Raw genomic sequence first — 12,383 nt, 5'->3', positions numbered from 1 at the left:
AGCTATGAATGGTTCAGTCTAAAATCCTTTCCTTTTCCAAATACATTAAGAGGTGGTTCTGATCAGAGGGATGAACAAGGAGTGAAGCAAAGAGCAAAGCATCGACCAACACCTCCTTAATCCAATGGCTTTGCTGCAGAGCTTTGGGATCTCTGTTACTTGGTGCTCCTCCAGGGTGAAGCAGGGCAACTTTTCTTATTCCTACCTTCCTGCTGGAGAGCAACATCAGCACTGGTGTGGACACTTTTGGGAGTGAGGGCTGAGACTCTCCTGAACCACAGAATCATAAAGGTTGGAAAAGACCTCTAGGATCATCTAATCCAACTGTCCTGACGATGACCTGGCCAAGCTCGTCCACATTTTGGGTAATTCCCACAAGAAAAGGGCTCTCAATCCTTTATTGACACCCCCCGAATTTTCAGGGGAGCGTCCCAGCTCCTCTGCAAAACCAAACTTCAGCAGTGCCCAAGCAGAGGGGCCAGAGCTGGGGAACCAACAGGCAGAGCTGGAGCCCGTTTTACTGGCCAAGTACGGTCTCCAGAGGGGCAGCACCTCCTGAGAGGCACTGGAGGATGGCAGAAAGGCAACGCTTGGTGTCTTTTTTCCACCCACACCTGCACCCACTTTTCCTAACCATGCAGAACTCGGCACTTGGCTCAGGCTGTTACCCATTTCCCAAAACTGAGTTATTCCAACCCAAATCCTGCAGCAGCATCTGAGTATGGCTTTATTTTATGTATATATTTAAATTATTCTTCTTAGTATCTCTGACAGAGATAAGCAGGCTCAAGCTGAGGACGAAACTGAGAACTGAACAGCTCAGCAGAGCAAACCATGGGGGTATTGGCTGGAGGAGGGACACGGGGAGGTTTTCCTGCAAGCAGTTCTGACAGTGCTTTACTGATAAAAACAGTGCCAAAGTCTGAACTTCTCCTCTCATGCTGGTGTTCGACCCACTTTTAAAGCTCCTTTTGCATGCATCATCTTTTCAAGCCCGCATCTACAGGGTTGTCAGACTCAGGCTGCTCTCGCCAAATAGAAAAATGGACCCAAATGTTACTCCTCTTCTTGCCAGACTGGAGTGCAAAGCACTCAATTGATAAACTGATTTCTGCCACCGCTTAAGCACGTGTTAATTAGGAATATTCCAGGGGAAAGGCAAGGAGGAGGGCTTCCCCAGATTGCTGGGGGGTTTGGAGGAGAACAGAGCATCACTCACTCCTTTTGCAATGGAACCCACTCCCACTGCAATTTAAAGTGTGCCTGAATTCCCCCCATGCTTAGATTTAATGTGGGGACACACACACAGCACCAGCGCAGACCATCAGAAACATCATTCCCCATCCCTTTCTCACTTTTTTTGCCACTTTTGCCTACTGATCAAAGGGAATGACAGCTTCAGATTTAGGAGGCACGGTGCTTTGGGCTTCATCAGCTCTGGGATGCAAAGGATTGAGCAGCAAAGAGCCCAACAACCACAGCTCTACAAACTCACGTCCTCCAGTTCCACAACCTCCAACCTCATGCCCTCCAGTCCCATGTCCTCCAATCTCATATCCTGCAGTCCCATGTCTTCAAACCTCACATCCTCCTGCCCCAGACAGATAAATCATGCCCTGAAGTTCCAAGAACTCACTGCATCATTCTAAGAGAATCCTCCTGACCCTTTGATGGAGGACTGGGTACCGCTCTTAGCCCAGCCAAAGCTGTCACACAGTCTAGCTCTAAGTTAAGTCCCTCCATCCCTATCATTCTGCAGCTACCCTCAGCGTTTTTTTTCACAGGTTAACTCTGCAGTTCCTGAACAGCTACAGGAGATAGCAGACACTGAGCAATGGCTCACTGGCTGTTCCTTGTGCCTTCTGGTGATACTGGGATGTACTGGGACAGGGACCAAAATGGGACAGGGAGTAAAGGTGGGCTGTCGGTTCTTGCCTATCTTTTCTAGATACTGAAGTTTGCTCAGCTCTAATGGAGCTGGTTCAGCCCTAACGGGATTTTTGATGCTGACTCTGGCAGCATTATGGCTGTATATGGGGACAGCAGGTGTTACAGATCCCACAGAGCCTGCAAAGTCACCGTGGTGATGGATATGCTAACCCAACCCAAGAACATAGAAGAAACCTCAGATGTCACTAAAGCCTCACTGTACCTACACTTTCTGCCCCTCAGCACCCCTCACTTTTCTTTGGCCTTTGAGTTAAAGATTAGTTAGATCAAGACCGGGATGGATTGTGACGGAGACTGTTTTCCAAGAGGTTGTCTATTCTCATATATTGATGTTTCCCCCCAGCACGATGCTAGAAATGGGGAAATACCTCCCCACCTGCCCTGCATGAGTTCCTACCAAACCCAAAAGAATGTGACAGCCCATTGGAGAGGACCTGAACAGAACCAGCACTGGGGTCAACCCTTTTCCCAACACACCCCAGTAGGACTAGATGATCTGAGAGGTCATTTCCATCCGTAGTAATTCTATGATTTCTATGATCTCCATCCCTCCTGGAGAGCAGACACTGCATTGAGTGGTGTCTGGTGGTCAGGTGGTGGCTGTGCCACTTCGTACACCAAGAACTGACCAAGTGATGCTGATGCCACCCATCACCACTCCATCAGGGATGGAGAAAGGAAGCCAAGCACGTGTCAAAGCAGCACACCCAGCGATGAGTTGATATCTGGTGGCTGATTTCTGTGTGACTTGATTTCTGCGGCAGGACTTTGGTGAGAGAGTGTCTGTGCATCTCAACCAGTTGCCCATCACCACCATCAAGGCAGCTTGGGCAGCCTTTAGCCCTTTTTGGTCACTTCTGTAAAGTTTTTCTTCCTTGGTGTGAACAGGAGCAGGTGAAAATAGTGCCAGGGAGCAAAGGGTTAATACTACTTTCACAGTTTGCTCCTGTGTGTAAACTGTCTGCAGTCCCCACGCTCTCCAAAATCAATCTCGGAAAGCAAGGCACTGTTTTGCAGATTTGCAAATTAGGAAGATTAAATGGAAATGTAATGAAATAAAAATTAAACGTCCTTCTTTTTTTTTTTTTTTTTGAGAGAGAGAGACAGAGAGAGAGACAGAGAGGCAGAGAGACAGAGAGGAAGGAAGGAAAAAAAAAGGAAAAATCGCCCTTTCCTGGGAGGTGTCTTTTGAGTGATCCCCCAAAACGCCTTTCCCGGAGCAGCTCCCTGTCAAACTACACGCGCTCCCGTCCGGAGGGACTGAAAAGTGATTCAAACTCTCCGGGAAGCACAGACATTTTTAATTTCATCTGGTGCAGCAGCTCGGAAAGCAGCGAGATCAGCCACCGGGGCTGCAAAAGTGGCTCTCTGCTTCCTCAAATCCCCCCAAAAAGCAGAACGGTTTTACTCGTCAAGGAAACAGCCGAGAAAAGAAGGGTGGGAGGCACTCACCAGAGCGTAGACCGAGCTCAGCACGGAGCAGCAGAGGATCAAACCCAGGCTGTGATAAACCAGATATGATCCCATATCCAAGGGGCTCCTTCCAGCATCCACGCTCTCTCGGGGAAGTTGGAGGACGGAGAGGTCTTCCAGCTCTCCTCTCGCAGATGATTTCTCCTTCTCCTTCCCTCCCTCCAACTCCCCCCCCCACCCCCCCCTCACTTTCCAGAACCGGTGTTTGTTTGCTTGTTTGTTTTTGTTTGTTTGTTTTTAGCCAGAAAGGCACATGACGAGAAAACCCGGTCCTTTGCTTCGCTTTCTCATGGCTGGAGATGCGGGCAGCTCCCGAAAGGCAACGGAAGAACCCATGTGAAGAAGCGGAGCGACTTCGGCTTCGCTCAGCTCCTCAGCCCCCGGTGCTGGTTGTTTTCCGCGTGCATCTGTCTCAGAGCAGAAAAATCACATCCATATGTCAAAGCCGCTCTCTTCTGTTTCCTTTTTATGAGGCAGTGGGAAGTTCAAATAATTTCTTTGTCAAACGCAAACACACAGAAAGAGGCAGAGAGGGAGGGAGGGAGGGAGAAAGGCGAGAGAGGGGTGGAAGGGGTGGGAGATCGGAGAGGGTGGGGGAAGCTTTAAACCACGGCTTTATTTTTAGATCCAGTAATTTTATCTTTTGGGTTTCGGAGGGGTTTGGAAAGAGAGAGAAAAAAAAAAAAACACCTTTTTTTTTTTCTTCTTTTTCTTCTCTTTCGGCCACACGAGCAGCTCTCAGAGCAGAAAGTTACGGGAGAAAAAAAAATAGCGAAAACTTGGCAATATTTTCCCTCCTCAATTACCTTTTCGCAAACAGCGGTGCTCTGGGTTTTTTTTTTTTTTCTTTTTCTTTTCTTTTTTTTTTTTGCTGGTGTATCGCCGCTCGTTTCGCCTCCACAATCGGTTTATTCTCCAGCCCTCCGGGTCGCAGTGTGTTTCAGTTACTAATCGGGATTTTTTCGCTCCTCTCTCCCCTCTCTGCCTCAGAGGATCTGCAGTTTCAAAAAGCCGATTGAGCACGGCGTGAGGCTGACGACCGGGGGGGGGCTACTACCGCCACTAGGTACTTCATTTTAGAATATACTTTTTTTCTCGCGGCCAAAAAAGAGAAAAAAACGACTTTCCCTCCGCGAGATGTTCTGAAATCTTTTTCGATTCTCCTCTGTGTCTTTACTGTTTGAATTTTTTCCCGTTCTCTCATTCTCACGGAAGAGAGCAGTCCTCGTTCCGTGCCCCGCAAGGAGGAGCCCCAGTGGAACCCACAGCGCATCGCATCCCCGCTTTCCCCCCCATATCCCCAGCATCTCGCACTCCCCGTGGATGTCACCAGCATCGCTGTTTCAGGGCTGGGGATGGTACTCCCAGCTCAGCCGGGCGCTTTCATTCATAAAATTGCAAGGTAAATATACATATATATATATATACACACATAAATAATAATAATAAAATAACAACACGATAACCCCCCCAAAGCCATGCCGCTGGGGGTGAAACTCCGGCAGCCATCCCCCTGATCGGGTTTATTTTCTGTGTGGGAGGAGAAGCGAGGAGGGGACAGGGATGCAGCAGGCGGGACACAGCGCTGCGCTGCGGGTTGAATGACTGGGGAAACTTTGGACATCAACTCCCGCGCTTTGCTTTGCTTCGCTTTTCCTTTTCACTTTTTTTTTTTTTTTTTCCCCCTTCTTTCTTCCCGGATTTTGTGATTTAGCGAGCTAAATAAGGAGCGAGAAAGAAAAATAAAATAAAATAAAATAAAAATAAAACACCCTAAACCAAACCAAACGGACCTCTATACCCTGCCGGAGGGCAGACGGTAAAAACAACGCGTTTTCGCCGAGCGGAGCTGTGCACATTTCTCTTTTATTTTTTTGGAGCGAAGAGAGAAAAAAAGAGAGAGAGAAAAAAAAAAAAGAAAAAAAAAAAAAAAAAGAACCCTCTGCAGTCGGTTTGTTGCTTTTTTTTTTTTTTTTTTTTTTCACGGCCCCATGGCTGTGAATAGGTGCCTTCAGCTAATTTTATGAAAAGGGGCTCTTTCCAAGGCTAAGGTAGAGTAGGGCTTCCTGTAAGAGAGCGAGAGCGAGAGAGAGAGAGAGAGGGAGGGGAAAAAAAAGTGCTGCTCTTGATGCAATCTTTTCCTCCTCCTCCTCCTCCTCCTACTTGCCAGCCCTCTGCCTCTCTCTGCCAGCCTCTGCACCGCAGGGAGAGCGGGGAAGGTATAAGAGCCCCCCCTCCGGCTTGGTTACCATTGGTCGGCCGTACTCAGCCTTTGACCATTGGGCTGAGAGGCACGGGGTCATCCCGCAGCCCTTCCCACCGCACCTCACCGCATCCCACCCCCCCCCACCCCCACCCCCGTCCCACCCCCTGTTCTCCGGTTGGGCAATGCGTGCTGAAGGGGGCACCCACGCGAAGGTTTGGGATGAAGGATTTAAAAGCGATGAAGCCAAACTGCTCCCCCCCCCCAACCCCCCTATCCACCCCAACACCGTCAGTCTGCCTCACTGCCCCTCATCCACGCTGTTCCCAAATTTATGCCCCACGTAGGGATTAAAAATATAGTTCCTGGGGGGAGGGGGTTCAAAAAGGAGGTTCCCTAAGGGGAATCCTGGGGAAGGTATTTCCACCTCTGCTGCTTTACTTCGTTTCGTTTCATTTTGAGGGGGCTGTTGGCTCACTTCTCTCCAGTCTGCTCAACCTGAAGGGGTGGGACAGCCTCCATCCCTGGTGGGAACTGAGCGTCTGCACGTGTTTTAGTGTGGGGCAAACTGAGCAAATGTGTACCTGGGGCTCTATAGTCTTTCTGAGAAGAAGAGGGGAAAGAAAAAAAACCCAAACAACTCTGCTGCAAAGTTTCATGGGCCCCATAGCATCTCTTTTGCTGTTTTTTGTTATTATCATTTGGGTGGGAAAGAGGGAAGAAGCAATAGTTTTGTTCATATGTTGCATTACTCCCCACCTCCCCCTGTTACAGGGAGGTGGTGTAAAATAAAACAGGATCTGATACGGTTTAGGAGACATCCAGACTTTGGTCACTCCCCTGTATCCAGTGTTGGAACTGGGCCAGGGATGTCTTTAGGCTGGTAATTTCTCCATCCAATCATTTAATGATTAAAGGCAGAAACTGCTGAAGCTGTGCAAGAAGGAAACTCTTCCCTCCGTCCAGCCCCAGCTCAAAGTCGGCCCAGCAGAACCCAATCTTATGGCCACCAAGACTATGACGGATGTTCTTCTGGATCCCTGTTATCTACAAGCAAAGTAAATCCAATACAATAAGATTCCCTAAATCCAATTAAAGCAGTCTGCTTCGTTGCTCTTTTCTGGGAGGATAGGAGTTGCAAGGGCTGCAGGTCTTTGGAGTCATGAGCATCAAATGCAGCTCTAAAGAGGAGTTTCCTCAAGTAGAGGATGTAAGCCAGCTCCCATGGCTCTGTGAAAGATAGGAGTGAGGACAGAAGAGGTGAGCAGAGCAGGCTTGTGGGAGCTGAGCAGTTGGACTGTATGGCTGAGGTCCCTCTAAAGCCACAGTGAATCAAACAATCATAGAATTTTTAGAAACAGAAATAGAAGTTTGGAAAAGACCTCTGAGATCACCAACCCCAACCCACCCCACCATGCCCACTGCCCACATCCCTCAGTGCCACATCTCCATGGTTCTGGAACACCTGCAGGGATGGTGACCCCGCCACCTCCCCGGGCAGCCTGTGCCACTGCATCACCACTTCTTTGGTGAAAGGATGTTTCCTAACATCCAACCTGAACCTCCCCTGGCACACCTTAAGGTCTAAACCACAGCTGGAGCTCCCAGTCAGGCACCAGAGGAGAACATGTGAGAATTTCCCAATCTGCATCATCCCAGCACTTCTCTTCCCAAGCAAAACTTCTTTCCCCACGTGAAAAGGTTCTCTCTTTCTCATCCTGACTCATTGGGTGCTGAGGATCAGGCCCTCTGCTTTTAGGTCCTACTGCCATTGGAAATTCTGATTTATGCGAGGCCAAACAAGAAACAGCTGAGTTTGCTCATTTTTTGGGGCTGTGTCCCAGGAAGATGCTTTTATCATATCTATTCATCTCCAGACATTGTGCATTCTCTCAGCCAAGGCTACAAGGCAACTCTTTCCCTCTCTGCAGACCTCTGAGAGAGAGATGAGCTCTTCTGCATGTCCAGATGCCTGCTGTTGTTTGTCCGGTCTCTTCCCACTGGAGGGCACAGGACTCCATTCTCCTGCAGATCTGTTCCAGGCATCTTTTTTATGTCAAGGCAAAGGTAATTTGGACATCTAAGTTTTGTTTTGTTTTTCTTTCAGATTGCATCCATGAATGTGTGCATAATGAACCCAGAAGGAATGCGGCACTAAAAGAAGCCTTTGTAATGTTGCTATTTTAAGGAGACCCTTGGGTATGGCACGTGTTGAACTGAGTTTCTCTAACATCTTACAACAAACCAAAATGTTTAGATCCTCCCACTGATGTAAAACATCATAAAAAAATACATAATCAATCTAAACTGGCTATGGTTTTGACCAGGAATTATTGCTCTTGTGAATTGGCTCTGTATTGTACCTAACTTTTACATGGCCTAATAATAAACATCTCCTCCTCCCAGCTGGATGAATGTTTCCCTTCTGGTGGAGATGAGATCCCAGCCTGGATAAAACACCTCTTGTCCTTTCTCTTCTGGGTCACTCAGGTTCAGTGAAACATCACGACTTACATCAGCCAAAGCCTTTGATCAGGGGAGGGAAAGGTCTGACATGGATGGGGTTGACAGCCACGCTGCAAAAATCCCTCATTGTGCAAGAAGCCAGTCCAATGACCAAGTGTCACCAAGGGTGAGACAGCCTTTTCTGCTCTGTTTTCACTTGGCTATTGCTGGTGTTTTGTTTGCAAAGTCAAGGCCAAAATATACAAGCAGCAGCTTTGGACACGTTGCGTTTGTGCATTTAGCCAGATAGCCATGATGAATTTCTGGCCATTTTTGTTACATGTGTTGTAAAGAGCAGAATTTTGTTGTCAACATTCTATTTTTACATGGTCAGAGAGGAGAAGGAGTAGAATAGAGGTGTAATTGACACTGTTTATACAAAGCTGAAGTCGTAACTCTTGGCTGAGATGACTGGAAGCGGTGTGTGATGGCTTCTTTGTTGGCTCTTTAAGAAAACATCTGCTCTGGGTCTCGTGGACAAAACCCAGGGTGAAAAATTCTCACACTGCAAACTGAGAAGCCAGATGAAAAGCCCAGAGAAGCTGTGGATGCTCCACCTCTGGAGGTGCTCAAGGCCAGGTTGGATGGGGTTCTGGGTTGCCTGATCTGGTGGGTGGTAAACCTGCTCATAGACCAGGGTTAGGACTGGATGACCTTTGAGGATGTTTTCAGCCTAAGCTGTTCTATGGCTTTCTCCATTAGCATCCAGCACTCAAGGAACAGGGCTGCTTTGGAAATGAATGTCAGAATAAGGAAAATAGGCTTTTTGTACTCACAAAAATCAAATGCTCAAGAAGAATGAGGGTGAGAGTCAAAGCTATTAAAACACTTCCTGGGACAGTATTTTGGTTTTCAGCAGCTTTCTCTTCTGTTTTGTTTCAATTTCTTCTAAACCCCATCCTCCGAGTGGTATGAAATAAAAAATAGTAATAAATAGATTTTTCTGTACAGGAAAAATTCAAAAATAAATAAATGAATAACATTTTAATTACATTTTTCTGCAAAGGCTCTTTACTTCTTTAAGTACACAGAAATGCTTATGATATGTGGTCATAGATGGGGTCATAGATGTGGTCAACTCCTCTAATGCCCTACAGTATGGTTTACAACGTGATTCAGTAAATGGGGCAAAGTCAACACGGTGGGGCTGGGTGCCCTACATGAGAAGATGCAGAGAATGTGTCAGAAAGAAGATCACAGAGCTGTAAATGGTTTGGGAAAAGAGAGAGATGAGGCATGTGGGGTTGAGGTCTTGGGTTAAGGTAGACAAAGGACTGTAGGAGGTGACAGATGAACCCAAAGGCATTTTGCATCTGAAGCAGGCCAGATGGGCTAACAAAGTCAGCAGTAGAACACAGTTGTCAGTGGCTTCAGACAGTGACCTCTAGATGAAACAAACTGTACAAAAGGAGCTCAGGGTATGCAAGTAGGTGAAGGACAATCCTCATCAGCAATAGGCTTGGCATCCATTTGGTTGTGTTTTCATACAGATAAGGTGGGGCAGACAGGCTCTACAAAGCAACATGTGCTCTTGCCTTATCCCATCTCTGTTATTCTCCTTGCTGTAGGCTGATGCTTTGGACCCAGATAAACCAAGTGGAATGGAGATCAGAGCCCTGGGTTTTTCCCTGCAGAGCAGCAACTGGTGCCATTTCTGGCTTATACTCTATTTTTCTCTTCCTAGTGAGGGACTTTTGTTATTTATCAGCTCCTTCTTTCAAAACAGCAACCTGGAAAATTTCACAACACTTTTCAGATATGGCTACTCTGCCTGTGGCTCTCCACAGCTTAGCTGTTTCAGTGATATCTGCAGAGCAACGAGCAACAGCATTCCTGTCCTAAAGGAGAAGTGAGTGCCTCAAACCTCCTCACTTTTCTCCATATGCTTTTTTTGCTCCTAAAAAACCCCAGGCCTCTCTCTCCGTTCCTGCCAGTCACATGGCAGACCGGATGTCCCTAGCAGCACACCTGGGCTTGAATCGATCTTTCTTCTTTTTCTGTGTGTGTGTGTTGTCATTCAATGCATGGCCAGAACCAAGGGCAAACTCCAGTTGGGAGGTGAGCAAGGAAAACCCCTCCAAAACAGCCAGGAGCTAAAATGATTTGGCAAGCTTTGCAGGAGAAAACTGCCAGCAGGGAAAGACGAGGTGGGAGCATTACTCCCGACAGAAGAAGCTCTGATTAGCAGATTATCACTTAAGTGATGTTGATCCCAGCCACGCTGCCTTCCAAATGAGCCCTTTCACAGCTGCCAGCTGCGCCACGGAGTCATGAATGTAAATGAGTGGGCCAGATCCTCTGCTGGCATCCATCGAGGCAGCTTTGATGGACCGTCCTGGATCCACAACAGCTGGAGGAGTCTGGCTGTAGCAGGAGCCCGTCTTGCTTTTCAGATTTCTTTTAGAGCCTGTGGGAAAGGGCCTGAAGCTGGGTGTACTGCAGGATAGAGCAGCATCAACTGCACATCTGGAGGGACCCTCGAGACTGCGACTTTCGCTGCCAGATAAAGCCTTCTTTGTAAGTAGTAATTGGTTCTATCTTTTATTTTCATGATTTTTAGTTTCCATTTCCATCACCATCACTAATTAATTAATTGGCGTGTTTATTTATTCATTTTCATTTACTTTCTATTCCGGAGATCAGACTGGAGCAATCAGCCCCCACCTGATACCAGGCAGGGTGCAAAACAGGATGTCAGAAGCCAGAGCCTGCTTATCGATAGCTGTGAGAGATCCTTGCTGAGTCAGATAGGGGAAGGATGAGATAATTTCTGATGTTTTTTTTCTTTTTTTCTTTAATCATATTTATTTATTTACTTGTTTGTTTATTTTGCAGTTGCTGAGCTTGTAACCTGTTCCCTGGTACCGTACGCCAGCACGTATCATCTTGCCCTCATAAAGCTTTGTTGATCTCCATCCAACTCGTTGGACTGAGCGTGTGGGAAGCATGTGAGGGACTCTCATGAGCAGCCTCACGTTCTCTGAGCTGCTTTTTCCCCTGGGGCTAAAGCTTTCCCCAAAGTGCTCAGTCCATTTCAGCTCAGAGGTGATGGCCTGAAACCTGCAGAGCTGGTGGTGAGATGGGAACAAGCTCTCTTTGTGAGGCTGCTCCAGCTTGCTGGGTGCACTGAATGAAATCTTTCATTCGGTTCCTCAGAGAGTACAGGAAGATCCTCAGCTTTTGTCCTGAATAGGATTGTAGCCCAGTCCAGGGAAAGACCACAATGTCAAAGGTAGATGTTGGTAATATGGCAGTAGAGGTTGAACCTTCCCACCAACATCCCATTAAATTTTGTTGCCATGTGACAGACAACAGTAGAGAGGTATTGACAAAATAATGTCTGACATAGAAGTGCATATGAAGCAAAAGAATGTCATTGAATTCCCCCATGAGGAAAAAATGGCACTCACTGAAATTCATTGATGCTTGCTGAATGTTTATAGAGACCAAACAGTGGGTGTGAGCACAGTGAGACACTGATGACAGCAATGTGAAAGACAAGCCACATTCTAGACAACCATGCAGATTTTACAAGTTGGCGTGCAGTCTCTTGTTCATTGCTGGCAACAGTTCACAGATAATGGTAGTGGCTGAGTTGAAGAATAATGCTTTGTAGCTGAGAATTTGCTGTATCAAATACTTTTATTGGGCTCTTTGTATCTGTGAACACTTTTAGCAGCAAGTCAGCCATAAGGAACAACATATTCTCAGACAATCAAGCCTACAAATTTTGATGGGAAGCCTTGTTGTGAAGGAGATGCTTTTTTTCCTACTGTAGAAGGGATGTTCAATGTTACAGTGACAAGGAGTAGCTCTTCAGCCTTAGACAGCAGAAGGAAGCAACAGTTCTTGGGACACCTGACACAATTATCTCCATGCTTTGTGGAAGCAGAGACAAGTATGATATTTCCTGCCTAAAAAAGCAGGAATTGATGTTTGCCTTCTGTTTTTCATAGAATCATAGAATAATTTGGGTTGGAAGAGACCCTGACCATCACATTCAACCCCAACCCAACCCCACCGTGCCCACTGACCACCTCCCTCAGTGCCACATCTCTACTGTTCTTAAACACCTCCAGGGATGGTGACTGCACCATCTCCCTGGGCAGCCTGTGCCACTGCATTACCACTCTTTCTGAGAAGAAATTGTTCCTAATATCAAACTTGGTTTGGGTCAAAATCGCCCGTTCTAAATTTTATATGGAGCAGGTTATAATTTTTCCTTTGCAAAACTCAAGCTTTCTTATTACAA

At 47.0% G+C, this 12,383-nt stretch overlaps 1 protein-coding gene and 1 long non-coding RNA gene across 8 annotated transcripts in view; one reads left to right on the top strand and one right to left on the bottom strand.

Moving 5' to 3' along the window:
* PTH1R (parathyroid hormone 1 receptor) overlaps positions 1 to 3,579 on the bottom strand; it is a 104,107-nt gene extending 100,528 nt beyond the window's left edge. Inside the window, exon 1 of the mRNA XM_052695952.1 lies at positions 3,403 to 3,579. Coding sequence (XP_052551912.1) covers positions 3,403 to 3,477 — 75 coding nt within the window. The 5' untranslated portion in view covers positions 3,478 to 3,579. The remainder of the gene's footprint in view (positions 1 to 3,402) is intronic.
* An 811-nt stretch (positions 3,580 to 4,390) lies between these two features.
* On the top strand, positions 4,391 to 11,312 carry LOC128086920 (uncharacterized). 7 transcript variants are annotated; one of them, XR_008209594.1, is made up of 5 exons: positions 4,724 to 4,825; positions 6,544 to 6,684; positions 7,558 to 7,693; positions 8,033 to 10,189; positions 10,525 to 11,312. It is a non-coding gene; the product is annotated as an uncharacterized LOC128086920 (long non-coding RNA). The 7 variants fall into 7 exon arrangements; XR_008209591.1 differs by lacking the exons at positions 6,544 to 6,684; positions 7,558 to 7,693 and adding an exon at positions 4,391 to 4,489 and having other exon boundaries at positions 4,639 to 4,825; positions 7,734 to 10,189; XR_008209595.1 differs by lacking the exons at positions 6,544 to 6,684; positions 7,558 to 7,693 and adding an exon at positions 7,734 to 7,825 and having other exon boundaries at positions 4,712 to 4,825; positions 8,117 to 10,189.
* The last annotated feature ends 1,071 nt before the right edge of the window (positions 11,313 to 12,383 follow it).

Source organism: Tympanuchus pallidicinctus, unplaced genomic scaffold (genome assembly GCF_026119805.1).
Source record: "Tympanuchus pallidicinctus isolate F22 unplaced genomic scaffold, pur_lepc_1.0 scaffold3, whole genome shotgun sequence".
In the NCBI taxonomy this organism is placed as follows: Eukaryota; Metazoa; Chordata; class Aves; order Galliformes; family Phasianidae; genus Tympanuchus; species Tympanuchus pallidicinctus.
This window is presented reverse-complemented; position numbering and strand designations above follow the sequence as displayed.